Source organism: Podarcis raffonei, chromosome 13 (assembly GCF_027172205.1).
Source record: "Podarcis raffonei isolate rPodRaf1 chromosome 13, rPodRaf1.pri, whole genome shotgun sequence".
Classification (NCBI taxonomy): Eukaryota; Metazoa; Chordata; class Lepidosauria; order Squamata; family Lacertidae; genus Podarcis; species Podarcis raffonei.
In genome coordinates this window covers 50,026,218-50,046,796 of record NC_070614.1, presented here as the reverse complement: position 1 = coordinate 50,046,796, position 20,579 = coordinate 50,026,218, and the positions used below count along the sequence as shown (strand labels likewise).

At 48.3% G+C, this 20,579-nt stretch overlaps 1 protein-coding gene across 1 annotated transcript in view; it reads left to right on the top strand.

Moving 5' to 3' along the window:
- Positions 1-20,579, top strand: part of IPO4 (importin 4) — a 52,720-nt gene that overhangs the window by 15,559 nt on the left and 16,582 nt on the right. Inside the window, exons 12-22 of the mRNA XM_053362787.1 lie at positions 484-593; positions 3,069-3,177; positions 5,800-5,929; positions 8,032-8,145; positions 10,039-10,152; positions 11,568-11,691; positions 13,200-13,311; positions 14,347-14,465; positions 15,788-15,865; positions 17,781-17,838; positions 19,779-19,884. Coding sequence (XP_053218762.1) covers positions 484-593; positions 3,069-3,177; positions 5,800-5,929; positions 8,032-8,145; positions 10,039-10,152; positions 11,568-11,691; positions 13,200-13,311; positions 14,347-14,465; positions 15,788-15,865; positions 17,781-17,838; positions 19,779-19,884 — 1,174 coding nt within the window. The remainder of the gene's footprint in view (positions 1-483; positions 594-3,068; positions 3,178-5,799; positions 5,930-8,031; positions 8,146-10,038; positions 10,153-11,567; positions 11,692-13,199; positions 13,312-14,346; positions 14,466-15,787; positions 15,866-17,780; positions 17,839-19,778; positions 19,885-20,579) is intronic.

The following is a 20,579-nucleotide window of genomic DNA, read 5'->3' as shown; positions in this document are numbered from 1 at the left end:
TTCAGTATTACTTATCAATAGATAGGTATTTATATTGTCCAAGCTGTAATTTTGACTTAGCCGTGTTTTTTCCCCTTTTGTTTTATTCTTCATTTCTTAGATATTACATTGTATATAAATCTTAAGATTTCTTAATAATTTCATTATACATAAGTCAAGATCTATGTCAATCTAAGGACCGTTATAAGACAGGCGTAGGCAAACTCGGCCCTCCAGATGTTTAGAGACTACAATTCCCATCATCCCTGACCACCGGTCCTGTTAGCAAGGGATGATGGGAGTTGTAGTCCCAAAACATCTGGAGGGCCGAGTTTGCCTATGCCTGTTGTAAGACTATCTTTATCTTTTTTATGTATGCTTTTTCTTTTTGGTTGTTATGTATGTTTTTGCTAATAATATATGTATATAGAGAGAGGAATTGGAAATAAAAAGGGCAGAATTTTGAGGCAATATTTTTAAAACTCGCGTCTTCCTCCTCCCCAGACGCCTCTGATGGAGCCGGCGCTTCTCAGCACGAACCCTTACCACCGCAAAGCTGGCCTGATGTGCTTGGCGGTCCTGGCCGAAGGCTGCGGGGATCACATCCGACACAAGTACGTACTGCGGGGTGACATTTTTGGGGGGTGCCTGTCGCTGAGGCTCCTGCTGGTTTCCTGCACTGTGTTTTGCTGTTTCCTCTCAACTGTTTAGAGAAAAGGCGTGTTAAAGCAGATGGGATAGAGAGATCTGTGAAAATTACCGTATTTTTCGCTCCATAAGACGCACCTTTCCTTCTAAAAAGAAAGGGGAAAAGCCTGTGCGTCTTACGGAGCGAATGCACTGGACCGGAGCCATGGCTCCCGTCACTCAAGCAAAGCGAGAGCCACTTACAGGGCTTCAGTCCCGCTTTGCTTGCTTTACAGCGAGCCGGGAGGAGGCAGGCGATTCAGAGCCAGCAGGCGCTTTTAAAAGCGGTGCGTCGCCAGCAACAGCTGCAGCAGCCTCAGCTGGCAAAGGTCTGCGCGCTCCCTAAACGGAGCAGTGAGGCTGCAGAGGGACGGCAGGGCAAAGGAGGGGTTGGATCGGGAAGGATAAAATTTAAGCAACCAGCAGCAAAAAAAAACCCCAACCTCGAGCTCTGAGCCACGAGCGCAGTGAAAGTCAGGAGGTAAAATAGGAAGGCTGCTGGGGATGGAAGGGCATGGGATGAGGGCGAGGGGAAAATTACGGAAATCCCCCAGCATCTCAGCTGATCCGCGGCTCCTTGAGCATTCACACTAAACAAACATACAGCTCTTGTCCCTCTCAGTCTCACTCTGATATACCTGTAGTTTATTAAATAGTTTAGTACAACATTTGATTCAGAATATTTTTTCCCTGTTTTCCTCCACTGAAAACGAGGTGCGTCTTAAGGTCAGGTGCGCCTTATGGAGCGAGAAATACGGTACACGTGGCGTACAGAGAGAGAGCAGGAAAGGAGGGAAGTTTTTCTCCCTCTCTCGTAACACGCTGGGCCCCCAGACAAAACTGAACGTTGGGGGCTTATCAGGACAGACATGTAAAAGAAAGTATTTTTTTATATATAAATAATTTTTATTAAATTTTCTGTTTTCCAATTTAGAATATTCCTTTAAGCAACCTTAAGATATCAGTGACTTCCCTTCTTCTCTTTCCATGGTTCCTTTTGCATATCATAAATCTCTGCATATTTTATATAAACTAAATCATTCAGTATTCCATTATTACATCTCTCAAAACTTATTTACACTGTTGAGTTTATCTTAATGCTGCCAGCGTTTTCAAGTGTACACAATTTCCCCCCATATATTCAATAAACGTTTTCCGATCTTCTTTAAATGTATGTTCTTCTTGTTCTCTTATTCTATATGTTAAGTCTGTGAGTTGTGCATATTCCATCAGTTTAAGTTGCCATTCTTCTTTAGCTGGGACCTCTCTCATTTTCCATTTTTGGGTTAACAAAACACGGGCTGCAGTAGTGGCATACATAAATATATTTTTTGGACACCTGGGAATTTCCGTCTGATCCCCAACAAAAAGGAGTCTGGGTATTTGTGTTTTTTGGGAAAGTACTTTTAAATGTCCCCCCCCCCAATTCATTATAAATCATTTCCCAATACTCTTTTACCCTTTTACAGGTCCACCCCATATGAAAGAACGGTACATATGCAACGGTTCACAAGAAAGTACTTCTTTACACAGTGCACAGCTAAACTGTGGAACTCACTGCCACTGTTAACAAACTACAGTTCCCAGGATTCTTGGGGGGGGGGAATTGTGTGATGGGGATTTAAGCTTCCTCTCACTCTTCCTCTGAAATGCAGATAGCCTGCCCTGTGCTAATACTTCTCTGTCTGAATCTGGACTGCCACAGATCTCCCTGTTAGAATTCCTGCTCCATGATTGCAGTCATGGGATTTTTGTCTATCACATGACGGTATATGTTTTGACTCCACAGAGTGGGAAGTGATGGAAACAGGATGTTTGTGTTACTGTCTTCCGTGAAGTGAGACTATTGTCCTTTGCTTGTTTCTCTCTTTGCTGTCTGATGCCAGAGAGAGAGGGAGCCATGTTGCAGTGCTCCGTGTGTTTTTATATGTAAATAAAGTAGATTAGCCAAAATGCTGAGTTGCTGAGGTCTGTCACACGCATGATGCGCAAACTCTGCAGATCCCTAAGTGTGCCGGTGTCGGTTGGCATCGGTCGCTGTGATGTTAGGCCAGAAGAAAGCTTATGAAGCTCCCGAACGATCAACCAGGAGGGAGGGAACATGCCAGTCGGGCCTGTGTCTCTGCCAGGGTCCTACTCGAGTGTAGGATGAGCTCCTGACACTCCCATCTCTCTCTCTCTCTCTCTCTGGGGCCTCTCTCTGCAGCGGCGGCACGGCAGCAGCGGGAGGCCCCATTAGCTAAAGTGGTGCTTCAGGTTAAGAACAGTTTCAGGTTAAGAACGGACCTCCGGAACGAATTAAGTTCTTAACCCGAGGTACCTCTGTATTTGAGGCTCAAGGCAGATCTCAGCTGATACTTAAGCAAACCAATACTAACCTTGAACTAACCTTCCCCTTGCAGGCACCTTCAGCCCATGCTGCAAGTGGTGTGCCGGGCGCTGTCGGACGAGAGCCAGGTGGTGCGTAATGCGGCCCTTTTTGCCCTGGGCCAGTTCTCTGAGAACCTGCAGGTGAGTCACGTTTGGGGATTACTGCATAGGGGGCCAGGATCGGAGGAGCTCAGGGCTACCAGGGCCCCACCAGTCTCCCTTGGCCTGTTAGGGTATAGTTCCATTCCGCCTTAAAAGGGTCAGGCATGACTGTTGTGCATCACATGCCTGTTTACTTCCAGCACAGTCTGCTGGGAACTTACATTGTATGTTGCTTTGGCTATACTGCTGTTTTGCTGGAGACGAAGGGAAGCAGACATGTTTTCCTCTGTTCCTGAACTATGCTGAATAAAATGCTGTACATTATACTTACACATTTCTCTGTCCGCCTCTTCTACTGCGAAAAGATTTACGCACTCTGCTGATACAGTGGTACCTCAGGTTACATACACTTCAGGTTACAGACTCCACTAACCCAGAAATATTACCTCAGGTTAAGAACTTTGCTTCAGGATGAGAACAGAAATCGTGCAGCGGCGGCACGGCAGCAGCGGGAGGCCCCATTAGCTAAAGTGGTGCTTCAGGTTAAGAACAGTTTCAGGTTAAGTACGGACCTCTGGAACGAATTAAGTACTTAACCTGAGGTACCACTGTAGAGCGTGGATGGGTCTCTAAACGTATCTGAGGCTCGTGTCGCTAATTGATGCTGTTGCAAGGGAGACTGGCTGCCGGCCAGTGGCTGGAGCCAGCTGGGGGCCTGCCTGATGCCCCCGTCTTCCTGGCAGTATCCCAACATGGCCAGGCCCCCACCTGCCAGCCTTCTTACTTCCAACCAGCCTGGCAAATGGGGTGAGGGTGGACCCTGTCTGCTCCTTCCCCCTTAGTCACCCTGTGGCTCTTGCGCAACTTGGCAGAGGGGAAGATGCGCCCAAAGTAGGGTGTATTGGCTCCACTTGTGGAGGTCCGGTACACTTCCACTGCTCTCAGCTTCCCGGACTTGTAGCAGAGCGAGCACAGCTTGTGCTGCTTTGTGTGTAAGCATGCAGAAGCACAGCTGTGAACTTTCAGATTTGAAAATAAGGGATCAGCAGCCTCACCTGTCCTGCGGACAGTCTACGGGTTATCTAACAATCCGGGATAGCAGCGGGAAGCAGCGCTGGAATAAGGGAATTTCCCGCAAAAAAAGGGAAGGTTGACAGCTATGTTCAGAAGACAGAGTCCATACGCTGTTTGCCTAAACAGCTTTATTGTATGTACAGCAAAATAAACCACCGGAAATGGCATACATTGCTTCCTCCTTGTCTCAGCAGAAAAACAGGCCCTGCAATCCAGGTATTTTTCACACACCTGTCATTGAATCATAGAATCATAGAGTTGGAAGAGACCACAAGGGCCATCGAGTCCAACCCCCTGCCAAGCAGGAAACACCATCAGAGCACTCCTGACTTATGGTTGTCAAGCCTCTGCTTAAAGACCTCCAAAGAAGGAGACTCCACCACACTCCTTGGCTGAGCCCGTCAACGGCTCTTGCCCCACCTCTGCCTGCCATTGGTGGTCTCCCTGCTTTCCGTCCCACCAGTGCCAATGGGCAGCAGCCCACCGCTGGTCAGGAAGAAATTTTACACACCCCCAAGACACAGTTAGGGACATGGGTGGTGCTGTGGGTTAAACCACGGAGCCTAGGGCTTGCCGATCAGAAGGTCGGCAGTTCGATGGGGAGAGCTCCCGTTGCTCGGTCCCTGCTCCTGCCAACCTAGCAGTTCGAAAGCACTTCAAGGTGCAAGTAGATAAATAGGTACCGCTCCGGCGGGAAGGTAAACGGTGTTTCCGTGTGCTGCTCTGGTTCGCCAGAAGCGGTTTAGTCATGCTGGCCACATGTCCCGGAAGCTGTACGCCAGCTCCCTCGGCCAATAAAGCGAGATGAGCGCCGCAACCCCAGAGTCGGCCACGACTGGACCTAATGGTCAGGGGTCCCTTTACCTTTTTAAGACACCGCTAGCATCCGTCTCTCAAGACAATGGAGTGTGCCTCCCGTCACCCGTTCTTAAGAGGAAACTTCACTTGGATGGTGGCAGAGCCCCATGCCCGCAAACTGGCAAATTCTAGCCCTGACCCCATTTACAGTGGTACCTTGGTTGTCAAACGGCTTGGCTCCCGAACAAATCAGCTCCCAAATGCTGCAAACCCGGAAGTAAGTCTTCCCGTTTGCAGATTGCTGGATGTCTGACGCGGCTTCCGATTGAGTGCCGGAAGATCCTGCAGCCAGTCGGAAAGCCGCATCTTGGTTTTCAAACGGCTCCAGGACTCAAACGGACTCCCGGAACGGATTAAGTTTGACAACCAAGGTCCCACTGTATTGTGAAAACTCTTGGCTGAAAAACTGAGAGGAAAGAGTAGTTAAGCTTTTTATTTCATAGGTTGAGAGTTTGTGCTTCTGTATCCCAGCGATTTGCCGATGCTAAAAATAAAATAAAAATCACCCCAAATAAAAAAATGCACTCTGCTTTTTGCAGTTTATCAGTGTGGTCAAATTTGTTGGAGATGTACAAACAAAAACTAACACACACACACACACACACCCAGTTTTAAAGGAAAAATTACCAGGTTTCTGAGGTTACTGAGAGAACCAGAGTGTGTCTTTAAAGGGGGGGGGGAGGAGCAACCTTTCCCTCTGTTTTTCCACTCCTGTCTCTCTCCCCCAAGCCCGACATCGCCCGTTACTCGGATGACATCATGCCTCTTCTTCTGCGCTACTTGGAAGGCGTCCAGTTGGCCCACACGAGTCACATGGCCAAAGCTTACTACGCCCTGGAGAACTTTGTGGAGAACCTGGGTGAGGATTCCTGACCGGTTGGGCCGGCTTCTCCCACCCCCCGTTCCCATCCTGAACCGTGAGCATGCAGAGCCCATAACTGAGGCCACGTTCGCCCCTTGCATTTAAAGCACTGTCGTGCCACTTTAAACAGTCACAGCTTCCCCGAAAGAATTCTGGGAGCTGTAGTTTGTCAAGGGCGCTAAGGGAAGGCCCCCTGTTCCCCTCGAGAACTACAATTCCCAGGGGGGTTTAATGATCAGTCCCTGGTCCCAGAGCACTCTGGGAATTGTAGTTCTGTGAGGGGAATTGTGGGACAGGGAATCTCCGAACAGCTCTTGGGACCCTTAGCAAACTACAGTTCCCAGGATTCTTTGAGGGGGGAACCAGGGCTGTTTAAAAGCGTTTTTAAACGGACGTGGCCTTATTTTATTTCGATCGGCTCTGAGTGGCCACAGCTGGCCCTGCCAATGCAGGGAAGATCTCCCAGGCCAGCTTAATTGATGAATTAATCTCTGCCGTTTGGAACAGACCCTTTTGATTGGACGGCGTTTCATTTTATTGCCATTTTTCATTCGTGGAGTTACTTAAATCTCCCAACAGCCCCGCAAGGTAGATTGAAAGCTCTGGTGGAATGGTTTGCCTAAGCCTCCCTGGCTGAGGGAGGATCTGAACCCGGCTCCATCTCTTTGACCGTTTACCTGACGCTGCCTCCTTTTTTCCATGGGGAGCCCCAGAGCAGCTTCCTCCCTCGCCCACCATCCCGTCCTGCCTTGTCGCTACACATTTCTCCTCTTAGGGCCTGCAGGATCCGTTCCCCCTTCTCCTGCCGCCTCCCAGATGTTGTGGCACTCCCATCGCCCTTCGTCAGCGCAGCCAGCGGTTGGTGACGGCGGGAGTTGCAGTCCAACGGCATCTGGGCACCCCCCAGGCTGCTTCAAATCCTCAGCCGCTGGTGCTGGCGACATGTACAGTGAGGGGGGAAAGTATTTGATCTCCTGCTAAATTTGCCCGTTTGCCGTCTGACAAAGAAATGACCACTCCATAATTTTAATGGTTGGTTTATTGTAGCTGTGAGAGACAGAATAACAACAGGAAAACCCCCAGAAACCCAGAAAGATCTCTGGGCAAAAGATCTCTGCAGGTCCGGAGGGTGGCAACACAAGAACAGGGCCTTCTCTGCAGTGGCTCCCCATCTGAGGAATGCTCTCCCCGGGGAAGTTTGCCTGGCGCCTTCATTATATACCTTTAGGCACTAGGCAAAAACATTCCTTTTTAACTAGGCCTTTGGTTGATCTGATTTACATCCTATGCCCTTTTAAACTGTGTTTTTTTGTGAGGTGGGGAGGCTATTGGGTTGTTCTTGTTATTATTATTATGTATTTTATGGTTTTATATATTAATTTTATTCTGTGAACTGCCCTGAGACCCCCGGGTATAGGGCGGTATATAAATTCAATAAATAATGACAATAATAATAATTTGCGGGTGGTTGTACTCGATGACCCTCGCGGTCCCTTTAGACCCTCGTACATACGGGACCGCCTTTCCCAATATGCCCCATGGAGGTCCTTAAGGTCCATAAATAGCAACACCCTAGAGGTCTCGGGCCCTAAGGAAGTCAGATTAGCCTCAACCAGAGCCAGGGCCTTTTCAACTCTGGTGGAACGCTCTGTCTCATGAGACGAGGGCCCTGCAGGATCTGATTTCTTTCCGCAGGGCCTGTAAGACAGTTGTTCCGCCTGGCCTTTGGCTTGGAATCAATTTGATTCCCTCCCCCTCTTTCTTTTTTCCTTTCTCCTCCTGTGATGAGGCTGCATTTTAATGTTTTAATCTTGCTTTTCAAGTTGTATTTAAATCAACTTGTTTTTATTATTGGTTGTTAGCCGCCCTGAGCCCGTTCTTGGCTGGGGATGTCGGGGTATAAAATTTATTATTATTATTATTATTATTATTATTATTATTATTATTATTATCATTATTATTATTATTATTACAATTCTATGATTCTGTGTTCACCTATCACCCCTCCACCATTTCTCCCTCTCTCTCTCTCTCTCTCTCTCTCTCTCTCTCTCTCTCTCTCTCTCTCTCTTTCATCGGTCCTTTTTTCTTCCTTGCAGAAGGCAAGATCTCCCCCTACCTCCCGGCCCTGATGGAGCGGATGCTGACCACCTTGAGCTCCCCCGGCAGCCCCCGCGTCAAGGAGCTGGCGGTTAGCGCCATCGGGGCCATAGGTATGCACACACCTGGAGGTGGACGGATCAGACTCTGTATTATAATGGGGGGGGGGTAGCGTCCCTGGAAGAGGAAAGGCCCATTCACTCCACCCACCACCAGCCAATGATCCTTGGGATCACGGAGAGGGTTGCTAGTGGGCTCACAAAGATAAAACCCTGAGCTTCATCGTCCTGGGCGCCATTTGTCCAGGCCTGTGGTGGTGCGGAAATGTCTGTTCCGCCCAGGAAGCGAGCAGAATTAATCGTCGCGGGAGCTGGTGATGGAGAGAGAGCGCCAGGCGCATAAATTCCTACCAAATACACATTCTCCCCTGAAGTTTACTGTCTTTTTCGCTCTATAGGACGCACTGGACCATAGGAGGGGGAGAACGGGGGGGGGGGAATTCTCCCCTTCTCTGCTCAGCACCCCTTCAGCAAAGCAGCAGGAGAAATGGAGCCCCTTCCATTTCTCCTCCCGCTTCGCTGAAGGGGCACTACACAGAGAGGGAAAGCTACGCGGCCCCTCTCCAGCGAAGCGAAGTCTGGAGAGCAAGAGGGATCGGTGTGCACCGACCCCTCTCGCTCTTCAGGCGGCTATCCGCAAGCCTTCGGAGCATGGCGGGAACACCTGCTGCACTCCGAAGGCTTGCGGATAGCTGCCCAAGCCCCCGGAGCGCAGCGGGCGTTCCCTGTGCTCCGGGGGCTTCAGGCGGCTTCAGCGAAAGCAACGCGAAACCTCCAGAGCGCAGGGGGAGCGTTCCCTCTGCGCTTCGGAGGCTTTGTGCTGCTATCGCTGAAGCCAAGGAGCCTGCATTTGCTCCACAGGACGCATACACATTTCCCCTTCATTTTTGGAGTGGAAAAAGCGTCCTATAGACCAAAAAATACGGTAATTTGGACTATTAACATTCTCCCTTTTCTTGTCTTTGTTAATCAATTTGGGCTGTAGTGTTGGTTTAATGTAAAAGACTACACCTCGTTTTTTGGTATCGTCAGCTGTGATAAAATCCATCCCTAATTTTTTATTTATTAGGACTCTTTGAATTTTTTTTTGCTATATGTGTCTCTTGTATTACCGTATTTTTCGCTCCACAAGACGCACTTTTTTCTTCCTAAAAAGCAAGGGGAAATGCCTGTGTGTCTTATGGAGCGAATGTGTGGTCCCTGGAGCCGAATTGCCCAGGGGCAAAAAGCAGATCATGTTTTTTTTTTTTTTTGGAAAGAAGGAAGTGGGTGTTGAAACAAAGCCGCCGATCGGCAAGTGATTGGGAGCGAGATAAGGGATGCTACCAATAAAGGAGGCTGCCTGGGAGGGGGGAGGTAAAGACAGCGAAGTTGCAAGGAGAGGAGACAAGGAGTAAAGCAATAAGGAGAGAAATTAGAAGAAAAGGAGGAGCAAAAAACTGCTCCAGCTAAGGAAAAGACACCAAGGCAAACAAGAGTGAAGGGAGTATTGAAAGGAAGAAGCGGATCGGGAGGGAGATAAGGGACTCTAGTGATAAAGGAGGCTGCCTGGGAGGGGGGAGGTAAAAGCCCATGGATCCTCAGGATTTACACCCCAAATTCACCATCAGATCACATAGCACGTCCATGGCTGCAGCCTGCACCAAAAAAATCACACGTCCACTGTTTAGTGGGGCCGCAATGGCACAAAAACATGGTTACAAAGCACGGATCCACATGAATTATCAACTTCTCTTAAGATAGGTCTACCTGCTGCTGCACCTTTTTCTTCTTCTTGTGCAAGCTGTTCCGTTGCCAGCCTTTGCTTTTCCAGAGGGGTATTTTTTGGCGGGCACCTATCACAATTAAGTGGGTGGCGGCTTGCCACACAAACACAGCCTAGAGCTGGCAGGACCTGGAAATTCTGGGTCCATTCCCTGGGCGCAAAGCTTACCCTTCTCTTTCCAGCCCAGGCCGCCCGGGGATCCCTCTTGCCATACTTCCAAGCGATCATGGATCACCTGACGGCGTACCTGCTCACCACCCGGGAGGATCTCAGGCCGGTCCAGATCCAGTCTGTGGGTAAGTGAGATTTTCCCCCCACCTCCTGCTCTCTTCAAAGTTTGTTGTTGTTGTTGTTTAGTCCTTTAGTCGTGTCCAACTCTTCGTGACCCCCTGGACCAGAGCACGCCAGGCACTCCTGTCTTCCACTGCCTCCCGCAGTTTGGTCAAACTCATGCTGGTAGCTTCGAGAACACTGTCCAACCATCTCATCCTCTATCGTCCCCTTCTCCTTGCGCCCTCCATCTTTCCCAACATCAGGGTCTTTTCCAGGGAGTCTTCTCTTCTCATGAGGTGGCCAAAGTCTTGGAGCCTCAGCTTCAGGATCTGTCCTTCCAGTGAGCACTCAGGGCTGATTTCCTTCAGAATGGAGAGGTTTGATCTTCTTGCAGTCCATGGGACTCTCAAGAGTCTCCTCCAGCACCATAATTCAAAAGCATCCATTCTTTAGCGATCAGCCTTCTTTATGGTCCAGCTATCACTTCCATACGTCACTACTGGGAAAACCAGAGCTTTTACTATACGGACCTTTCTTGGCAAGGTGATGCCTCTGCTTTTTAAGATGCTGTCTAGGTTTGCAATTTTGAGCTGGTCACACTTTGCGGTCCTGTTGAGCTTGTTGTGACTGGCTTCTGAGCCAACCCGCTTTAGGGATCATGAAGGAAAAGAGAAATAAACAAGGGGCTGTTTTCTGCACAGGTTTAGCTCAGTCAATGGAGCCCGAGGCTTGGGCTTGGGTTTGAGCTTCACTTCAGGGGAAAGCTTCCCTCGTTGCAGGGGGTTGGACTCGATGATCCCTGAGGGTCCCTTCCGACTCTACAAATCTGTGCTCATTCTCTTTGCCCAAGAAGGGGGCGTTTTAAAGCTCCATTTAATCGCTGGCTCGTTTCTAAGGTCTCCTCTGAGCATTTGAAATCGCCCTCAACAGGGTTTCTTAAGCAGCTACGTGATACGGAAATTCAACAAGCAGAGCTTCCTTCCAAGGAATAATAATAATAATAATAATAATAATAATAATAATAATAATAATAATAAATTTATTTATACCCCGCCCATCTGGCTGGGCCTCCCCAGCCACCGTGGGCACCTTCCAACAAAGTATTAAAATACAGTGCTCTGTTAAACATTAAAAGCTTCCCTAAACAGGGCTGCCTTCAGAAAGCCTTCCCGGTTGAATTTCGGGTTGTTACGACACAGCTGCTAAAAATAACAAAGCCTGCCTTGAGAGTCAAGATGGCAAACCTGTCAAAGCGCCCACTTGGAATAGCTGGGTAATTTAGTTTTCCTCACGAACGCTGCCTCGACGGTCAGCAGGCACAGGGTTGGGTATAAATCGCTATAATTGCTATTAACGGGGGAATGCGGAGCAGGTGGGGAACCCCGCCATTTCCCAGAAGCCTCCGCTGCTCACGCCCCGCCCTCTGCTTCCCCCGCAGAGACTCTGGCCGTCCTCGCCAGCGTCATGGACAGGGAGGTCTTTCTGCCGCTGGCCAACAAATGCTGCCAGCTTGGGCTGGAGCTCTGCGACAAAGTGGACGATCCGGACTTGAGGCGGTGCACGTAAGTCAAACCGGGCGGCGTCCGCTCCCGATGGGAACGTTAGGACCCAGCATCCTCCTCACAGCTGACGTTGGTGGAGATTTGTGGTGGAAGGTTTTTGGGGAAGGGGCCTGTTGCTTGAGAGTTGAATTCAGCCTAATAATAATAATAATAATAATAATAATAATAATAATAATTTATTTATACCCCACCCATCTGGCTGGGTTTCCCCAGCTACTCTGGGCGGCTTCCAACAAAACACTAAAATACAATAACCTATTAAACATTAAAAGCTTCCCTAAACAGGGCTGCCTTCAGCTGTCTTCTAAACGTTTGGTAGTTATTTTTCTCTTTGACATCTGGTGGGAGGGCGTTGCACAGGGCGGGTGCCACCACCGAGAAGGCCCTCTGCCTGGTTCCCTGTAACCTCACTTCTCACAGGGAGGGAACCGCCAGAAGGCCCTTGGAGCTGGACCTCAGTGTCCGGGCAGAACGATGGGGTGGAGACACTCCTTCAGGTATACTGGACCGAGGCCAGCATCAGAAAGCCACAGGTTCAATCCCCGTTATATGAAACTGTACTGTGCTGTTTGGTTGACTCAGTTATTTATCTGCCGCCTTTCCACAACGAGAGGCAGCCAGAGCGTCGCTGACAGACGCCCGCTTCTTATCAAAGTGCAAAACTTTGAAGGGCGGAGGGGAAAGAAGCAGTTTACAAAACGGATCAAGGAATGCGAAGGAGAGCAAAAACAGGCCGTTTAGCAAGCATGGAATGAATCCAGCATTGCAGAAGATGTCATCTGGGCCACCTCCACATCATACGTTTGAAGCAAGATTATATTATGGCTGCCCTCCCCAAGAATTCTGGGAGCTGTAGTTTGCCATGGGTGCTGAGAGTTGCTAGGAGATTCCTGCTCTCCTCATACAACTACATTTCCCAGAGTTCCCTGCAAAAAGGGATTGACGGCTGAACCACTCTGGGAATTGTAGTTCTCTGAGGGGAACAGGCAAAAAGTTGAGGCTTAACGGTTAAAGTGAGAATGGAAGAAGAAGAAGAAGAAGAAGAAGAAGAAGAAGAAGAAGAAGAAGAAGAAGAAGAAGAAGAAGAATTATTTTATTATTTGTACCCTGCCCATCTGGCTGGGTTTCCCCAGCCACGTGGGAAGGCCACGAGAGCCAGGGTTATGTGATAAATGGCACAAGCCGGCCTTTGCCTCAGACGTTTGGGACTACAACTCCCATCATCCCCCAGCCAGCACAGCTGGTGACTCCTGAGTTATAGATGCATTTATTCCCTCTTGGGAGAAGCCTCTCTGCCACTATCGATCATACGCCCTTGGGATGTTGGGGGATGATTGGAGTTGTCATAAAAATATATGGGATGCTGGCAAAAAAGCAAACCACTCTTGACAGTGAATTTTGGGGTTTCTGGCCAAGAGAGGCCTGTTTCGCACCTGTCACCTGAACCTGTTTTAAAATGGAGGCCAGTGAGAGACACAGGCGTTCAAATCAATCCTTTCTTGCGCCAGGTACAGCCTTTTTGGGTCTCTCGCGACCGTCCTGGAGGACGCCATTGAGCCGTACCTGCCTCGCATCACCACTCTTATGATCTATTCTCTCAAATCCACAGAGGGCGTTGAGGTGAGTATTTTGGCATCTGCTTTCATCATCAGAAGTCGGTGTATACTCCCCCCACCCCATCCCATTTTTATTTATTTTTTTAAAGTCGTAACAATACGCTTCAAACAAATTTAAAGGGTATAACGCCACTTTGCCCATTGCTAGGTAAAGGTAAAGGGACCTCACGTTAGGTCCAGTCGTGACCGACTCTGGGGTTGCGGCGCTCATCTCGCTTTATTTGCCGAGGGAGCCGGCGTACAGCTTCCGGGTAATGTGGCCAGCATGACTAAGCTGCTTCTGGCGAACCAGAGCAGCGCACGGAAACGCCCTTTACCTTCCCGCCGCAGCGGTACCTATTTATCTACTTGCACTTTGATGTGCTTTTGAACTGCTAGGTAGGCAGGAGCAGGGACCGAGCAACGGGAGCTCACCCCGTCGCGGGGATTTGAACCGCCGACCTTCTGATCAGCAAGTTTAGGCTCTGTGGTTTAACCCACAGCCCCACCCGCATCCCCTGCCCATTGCTTCAATGCTATAAAATGATCCCCAAATGCATTATTAATACACATTACTGCCTTGCTGGCTCATTAAGTGTTTGCATGCTTAAAACCTAAATATGTTCATATTCCTGGGGGCAGGGGAGGCATTGGAAACTGGTCTGTTGGGGCAAATGGACCACTTGCCCATTGATCCTGGCTTATTCCCCTGTCCCACCAGTCTGCCTTTTTACATCCCCTGCCATTTGTCTCCCTGCTTTCCTCCCCACTGGTCCCAAGGGGCACAAATGATCTGTGTTATGTGCAAGAGAGAGAAGCTGTAAACTTTGAGACCTCAGTGCTGTGACCTGTAAGCCGAGAAGCTTGTGACGCTCAGTATCACGGCCGCTGCCGCTGCCCAGTTTTGTAGCTTCTCTGGGCTTCCTGAGCTCCTGGGCGGCTGCAGAGTCGAACGATGAGCATTGCAAGAGAGTTAATATTATCCCACATCTCAAAATGACGCCTCTTGTGTCTCCTAATCGCCTCCTCGCCTCTCCCGCCTTTGTTGTCTTCTTCCCAGTCACACGGTGGAACTGGAAACTCCTTCCTCCTGTTTGACGATGAGGAAGAGGACGAGGCAGAGGTGGAAGGAGAGGAGAGCCTGGACGAAGACGAAGACGACATCTCTGAGCTTTCGGGGTAGGTGACCATTGTGGGAGGGATTTTAGGAAGGCCGGCATCTCCCTTGTTGAGAGAGGATGTTCCAGGTGAGAGGCACAAAGCCATATTTAAACGGTCCTCCCTCAGAAAAACAAAAGCCCTCTGGTTTCATAGCCTGTAGCAGGCCGCAGGATGAGCCCTTCGTGTTTCGGAATCCTTCCTTGGCATCCATGTGGACTGGAAACTTAACTCTTTAAATAAGCAAAGGTGGAAGTTTTTTAAAAGGCCATTTTGGTGGCATTTTTTTTTGAAAAACCCTTTATGTAGATGTTAGCTCTCTGAAGACTGATGGAATTTGATCTGGGGGGATTTATGGGCCTGGAGCGATGGATTTAGGCGTAAAAGCTGAGAAATTTGTAACTTTGAGAGGCCATCTCTGAAGTTGCTGGTGGTGCTTGTCTGCTTGGTCTCGTTCTCCCCAAGATTGTGTAGCAACCTTTCTCCTGACACTAATTTTGCATATGCAGTGGTTTTTATTTATTCGGGAGCTTTTATTGTATGGAGGCTCAATCCAACATGTGAGCCCCCCAAAAAACGATCTATAAAATGGGGCACCTCAAATTCAGGTTGATCCCCTTCAGAATGGGTCCCAGGCTCCTTAAAAGCCACCTGTGCCCCTTATATCCCAGCCAGATCGCTGAAATCGTTCGGAGGAGCACTGTTAGTTGTCCTCAACCAGAAGTCAAGCATTTAGTGTCTCTACTCCCATGCTGCGGAGAGCTCTTCCAGCAGAGATTTGGCAGGCTGCCCTTGCTTTTGACTCCCAGGCGTCTCTTGAGAACGTTTTTACGCCAACAGGCCTACGCAACTGACATTTTTTCTTGAGCAGCCAGTTCATTTTAGCTATTGTTTTGCATTTCTTTGAGAGGTTTTTACATTGCTGCCCAATGCCACGATGTCTTGTGAGGCTGAGGGCAGGATGTAAGTACAGTGGTACCTCGGGTTAAGAACTTAATTCGTTCCGGAGGTCCGTTTTTAACCTGAAACCGTTCTTAACCTGAGGTACCACTTTAGCTAATGGGGCCTCCCGCTGCTGCCACGCGATTTCTGTTCTCATCCTGAAGCAAAGTTCTTAACCCGAGTTACTATTTCTGGGTTAGCGGAGTCTGTAACCTGAAGCGTCCATAACCCGAAGCATCTGTAACCCGAGGTACCACTGTAATTAAGTATAATTTAGGCCTTGGAGAATGCTCTAGGCGTGAGATTCTGTCTTGGGACTTGAATATCTGAGTTTGTCGTTTGTGAGGAGGCTGATCCCCAATTTCCTCTTCTCCCCCTCTCTGCTTCCGGTTATTTTGCAGGTTGAACGTGGAAAGCGCCTTCATGGACGAAAAGGACGATGCCTGTGTGGCTCTGGGAGAGATTGCCACCGGCGCCAGGTATGACGGTGTGTGTGTGTGTGAGAGAGAGAGAGAGAGAGAGAGAGAGAGAGAGAGAGAGAGAGAGACTCATTTCATGCTGGTGTGGCTTGGAGACCACCAGTGTGACTCACCCATCGGTAACAGACCTTGGGGTATACAGGCCCTTCTCGGGAAATGGCGACAGGAAGAGAAGCTTCCGCCGTTTAAAAACCTGAAGAGCATTTTTGCTTAAAATGTATATAGGAAGTGCAGTGTAAGCAATGGAAGTCAATCAATGAAATTTTATTATTGAAATACTTGTAGAAGAAATTTGGAAGAAATTCTTCCAATTTTTCTTCTTATTTTTCTCCTTATTTTTTCTTTTTTCTTTTCTTCCTTTTTTCTTTTTTGTTCTTTTTTATATGTGTGTGCTTATCAAATATGTATGTATGTATGTATGTATGTATGTATGTATTTTGCTAGTATTTTGTAATAATTATGTTAAATATATTTTTTAAAAAATAAAAAATAAAAACCTGAAGAGCCCTTCCGGGGCAGTTGGTGGGAGGAGGGGGAGCAGCAGGGACACCCACCCCTCCGCCTTAAATAGTTATAAGATTTTATATCCAGCCCAACAAAATATCCAGAGGAAAACACACAGCAGGGCGATCTGAAACTGGCTTGTGTTGACAAACAGAAGCGTGTTCAGTAGATGTTTGGAGCAGATCCCAGTTGGTGTCCTCAGGCGTCCAAAAAAAATCTGGTCTTGCTTATGTGACGGCAGTGGGATTAGAGGGGTCTTCACAGGGAAGGGTGCTCCGTCAAGTATCCTCGTATCCTCACATGGGCGCAGTTCCTTCAGCGCAGGGCAAGGCCATGTGTCTACCTGGCTCCCGCCACCCCTGCCCTTTGACCCTTGTGACTGGGGCTGATGGGAGTTGGAGTCCAGCGGCATCGTCCGGTGAGGCAGATACTCCCCACCCCAGAGCTCTCCCCAAGTAGAGACGAGAGCTGAGATCTCACACTAACCTTTCCCCCCGCTTTCTTTTTGTCTCCATCTCTCTTTTTTTAAAGTTTTATTTATTTATTAACGTTCTTATGTCACTTCGGTAAACATTATCATATTACATCACAAAATTTATTCTAATATAATTTTCAGCATGTATACAAAGTTTATATACCTAAAGAAAAGAAACAAGGACAAAAAACTATTCCAAAATCATATATGTACCAAAACTTTGGACTTCCTGTCCATCCTGTTGTATATTCCTTTTTTACAAATGAATCTACTCTTATTATTGTATATTTCTCTACATTTTATCTAATACATTCCTGTACAGTGGTACCTCACAAGACGAATGCCTCGCAAGACGAAAAACGCACAAGACGAAAGAGTTTTTCGTTTCGTGAGTTGCTTCGCAAGACGAATTTCCCTATGGGCTTGCTGCGCAAGACGAAAACGTCTTGCGAGTTCTTGCAAGTTTGTTTCCTTTTTCTTAAAACCGCTAATACCGTTAATAGCCGTGCTTCGCAAGACGAAAAATCCGCAAGACGAAGAAACTCGCAGAACGAATTAATTTCGTCTTGCGAGGCACCACTGTATCAATATGTACCATTGGTCTTATTTCTCAACTCCGTCTCTCTCCAGCGTCAATCAAATGCTAGCCTAGATAGCGAACCTTTACTCTATTTGTGAACATATATCTTATATCTATCCCACTTTTCCATAATTTTTTGTTTTGAATTGCCTCTCAGGCTATTTGTCAACTGCGCCATTTCAGCAAATTCTTGTAGCTTGTTATGCAATCTGTTATTGTCGGGCCTTCTTCTTCCTTCCACCCCTTTGCCACCAAAATCTGAGCTGCAGCCGTTGCATATAAAAATACCTCCCTAAGGGCAACCGGGATGTCCCTGCCAACAATACTTAACTTAACTCTTTTTGTCTCCATCTCAGCGTGGTCTTCCTGCCTTTCTTGGAGAAATGCTTCCAGGAAGTCTTTGTGCTCTTGGAGGTAATGGGGGGGCCAAAGGGGGGGGAGTATGTTTGGGGAAAGTGGGGCAGGGGGCAAACTTTGGCGGGGGAAAGGAGAGGCTTGGACCTGGAAAGAGGGGAGAGATGTTTTCTGGACACCTGTAGGCCAGCAGTCCCTTACAGAAGCTCCGTTATACTGAATTAGGCAGCTGATAAACAGCTCTTGCTGTCAGAAAGTTCTTTCTGACGTTGAGTCGGAATTCCTTTCCGGCAACTTGAATCCACTGTGTTGAGAGCTAGCATTTGGAGCGGGAGAAAACAAGCTGGCTGCAGCTTCCATGTGTCGATCATATCTCCTTCTCAGCCTCCTCTTACCCAGCTCCCTCAACCGTTCCTCATCAGGCTTGGTTTCCAGACCCTTTATAGTCTTGGTTGCCCTCCTCTGCACACCTGCCAGCTTGTCAATATCCTCCTTAAATTGTGGCGCCCAGAACTGGACACAGTATTCCAGGTGTGGTCTGGCCAAGGCAGAATAGAGTGAGACTATTACTTCCCTTGATCTAGGCATTATACTGCATTCATATACCGTATTTTTCGCTCTATAGGACGCACTTTTCCCCCTCCAAAAATGGAGGGGAAATGTGTATGCATCCTATGGAGCGAATGCAGGCTTTCGCTGAAGCCTGGAGAGCGAGAGGGGTCGGTGCGCACCGACCCCTCTCGCTCTCCAGGCTTCAGGAAGCTATCCGCGAGCCTTGGGAGCCCGGCGGGAGTTCCCGCCGAGTTCCCAAGGCTTGCGGATAGCAGCCTCCAAACCCGACCTGGTTTGGAGGCTGGCGGTGGGGGAAAGCAGCGCTTCTCCCCATCACTAGCCCCATAAGCTCGAGGGACAGCGGGGAGGCGGAGCGCCGCCTTCCCGCTGTTCCCCGACCTGGTCTTTGGGGCTGGCGGTGGGGGAAAGCAGCGCTCCCTCCCCCCCCCCCCCGCCAGCCCCAAAGAGCAGGTCGAAAGGAACCCAAAGCCTCCAGAGCCCAGCGGGAATTCCCGCTGGGCTCCGGAGGCTTCGGGTAAATGCACCTTGAACGCACCTTGACTTAGAGGGGGAGAACAAGGGGAAAAAAATTTTTCCCCTGTTCTCCCCCTCCTATGGTCCGGTGCGTCCTATGCTCCAGTGTGTCCAATAGAGCGAAAAATACGGTATATATGAATGAGAATAACAGCTGGGAGGGAGGAACCCTCAGTCAAAGGCTATCTGGGGTGTGGCAGAGAAGTGTTGAGCTTTTTTTTTTGTTTTGGCCAAAGTTGTTGCGAAATCACAAAAAAAGTTTTTTAGGAAGTTCACCAAAAAATCATCTTCCAACTGTCAGATTTTCCAAGACGTTTGAACTGATTTCGAAAGCTTCTGCTTGGACACTATTTCTGGCAGACGAATCCTGGATACGTTCGGATATATGGCAGCCCTAAATTTAGGGACCTGGAATAAGTGCAAGTGGGTGGGTTATAATTCTTCACGGATGTATGACCCCCTGCTTTAACTTTGCACTCATCACAGGATAATTTACAGCTGAAATGGGGTTGGAAAACTACCTTAAAAAGCTCCACAGCTTAAGAGCGGTACAAAAGCAATACAGAACGAGAGCAACAAAGGTGGATAACATTTTCATCCAGCTTGAAATAAAAATGTGCACTGTTGCTTCCAGACAGTGCAGCTAGGGGGCGCCTGTCGTATCTCGGTAGGGATGGTATTGTGCAGAACAGGGGCTGCCACCCTGGAGGCCCTGCTCTGTGTTAACTGTGGCACGGGCTTCTGATATTTGGGGGGGCTTTAAGGAGAAAGTCTCCTACAGAGGGTCTGTAAGGGATGGATGCTGTCTCTCGGGTAGCCTGGTCCTCAGCTGTGCAGGACGTTTTCTTTGTTAGCAATAGCAAAGCAGATGTAAGGGCCGCAGCAAAAGGCCTGACTCCTCCTTCTCTTCCCAGCATCCCAACATCAACGTCCGGAAATCTGCTTTCAACACCCTGGGACATTTCTGCATCTCCTTGCACCGGGTTTGCGAGCGGGATCCGTCCGAACCTCACAGCGCCGGTGAGTGACCTCAGGGATGGTGTGTTTGTTTTTTTATTTTTTATTTTTTTATATATATAAATTTTTATTAATTTTTCAACACATATTAAAAGACAATACAAAACAATACATAAACAAACAAACATATAAACACGTATAATTTCTTAACCTTCTTTTCCTTAAACCTTCTTTCAGCGACTTCCCCATACCTCCTTTTTCTGCATCCCTGTTTTAAATCTTTCCAGCAACCCCTAATTTCAATTACTTATAACACTTCCTTTAAATCCTTTTTCTCATATCCAGTTGTTTGTCGCTGCAATTCTATTTTGCATTACTCAAGACATTTTAACACTCATTAATTTTACAACAGTTCTTAAGATAAACTTTAAATTTCTTCCAATCTTCTTCCACCGTCTCTTTCCCTTGGTCGCGGATTCTGCCGGTCATCTCAGCCAGTCCCATATAGTCAATCACCTTCGTCTGCCATTCTTCCAGTGTGGGTAGTTCTTGTGTCTTCCAATATTTTGCTAGTAGCACTCTTGCTGCTGTTGTCGCATACATAAAGAACGTCCTATCTTTCTTTGACACCAATTGGCCTACCATGCCCAGGAGGAAGGCCTCTGGTTTCTTCACGAAAGTGCATTTAAGCACCTTTTTCATTTCATTATAAATCATTTCCCAGAAAGCCTTAATCTTTGGGCACGTCCACCAAAGGT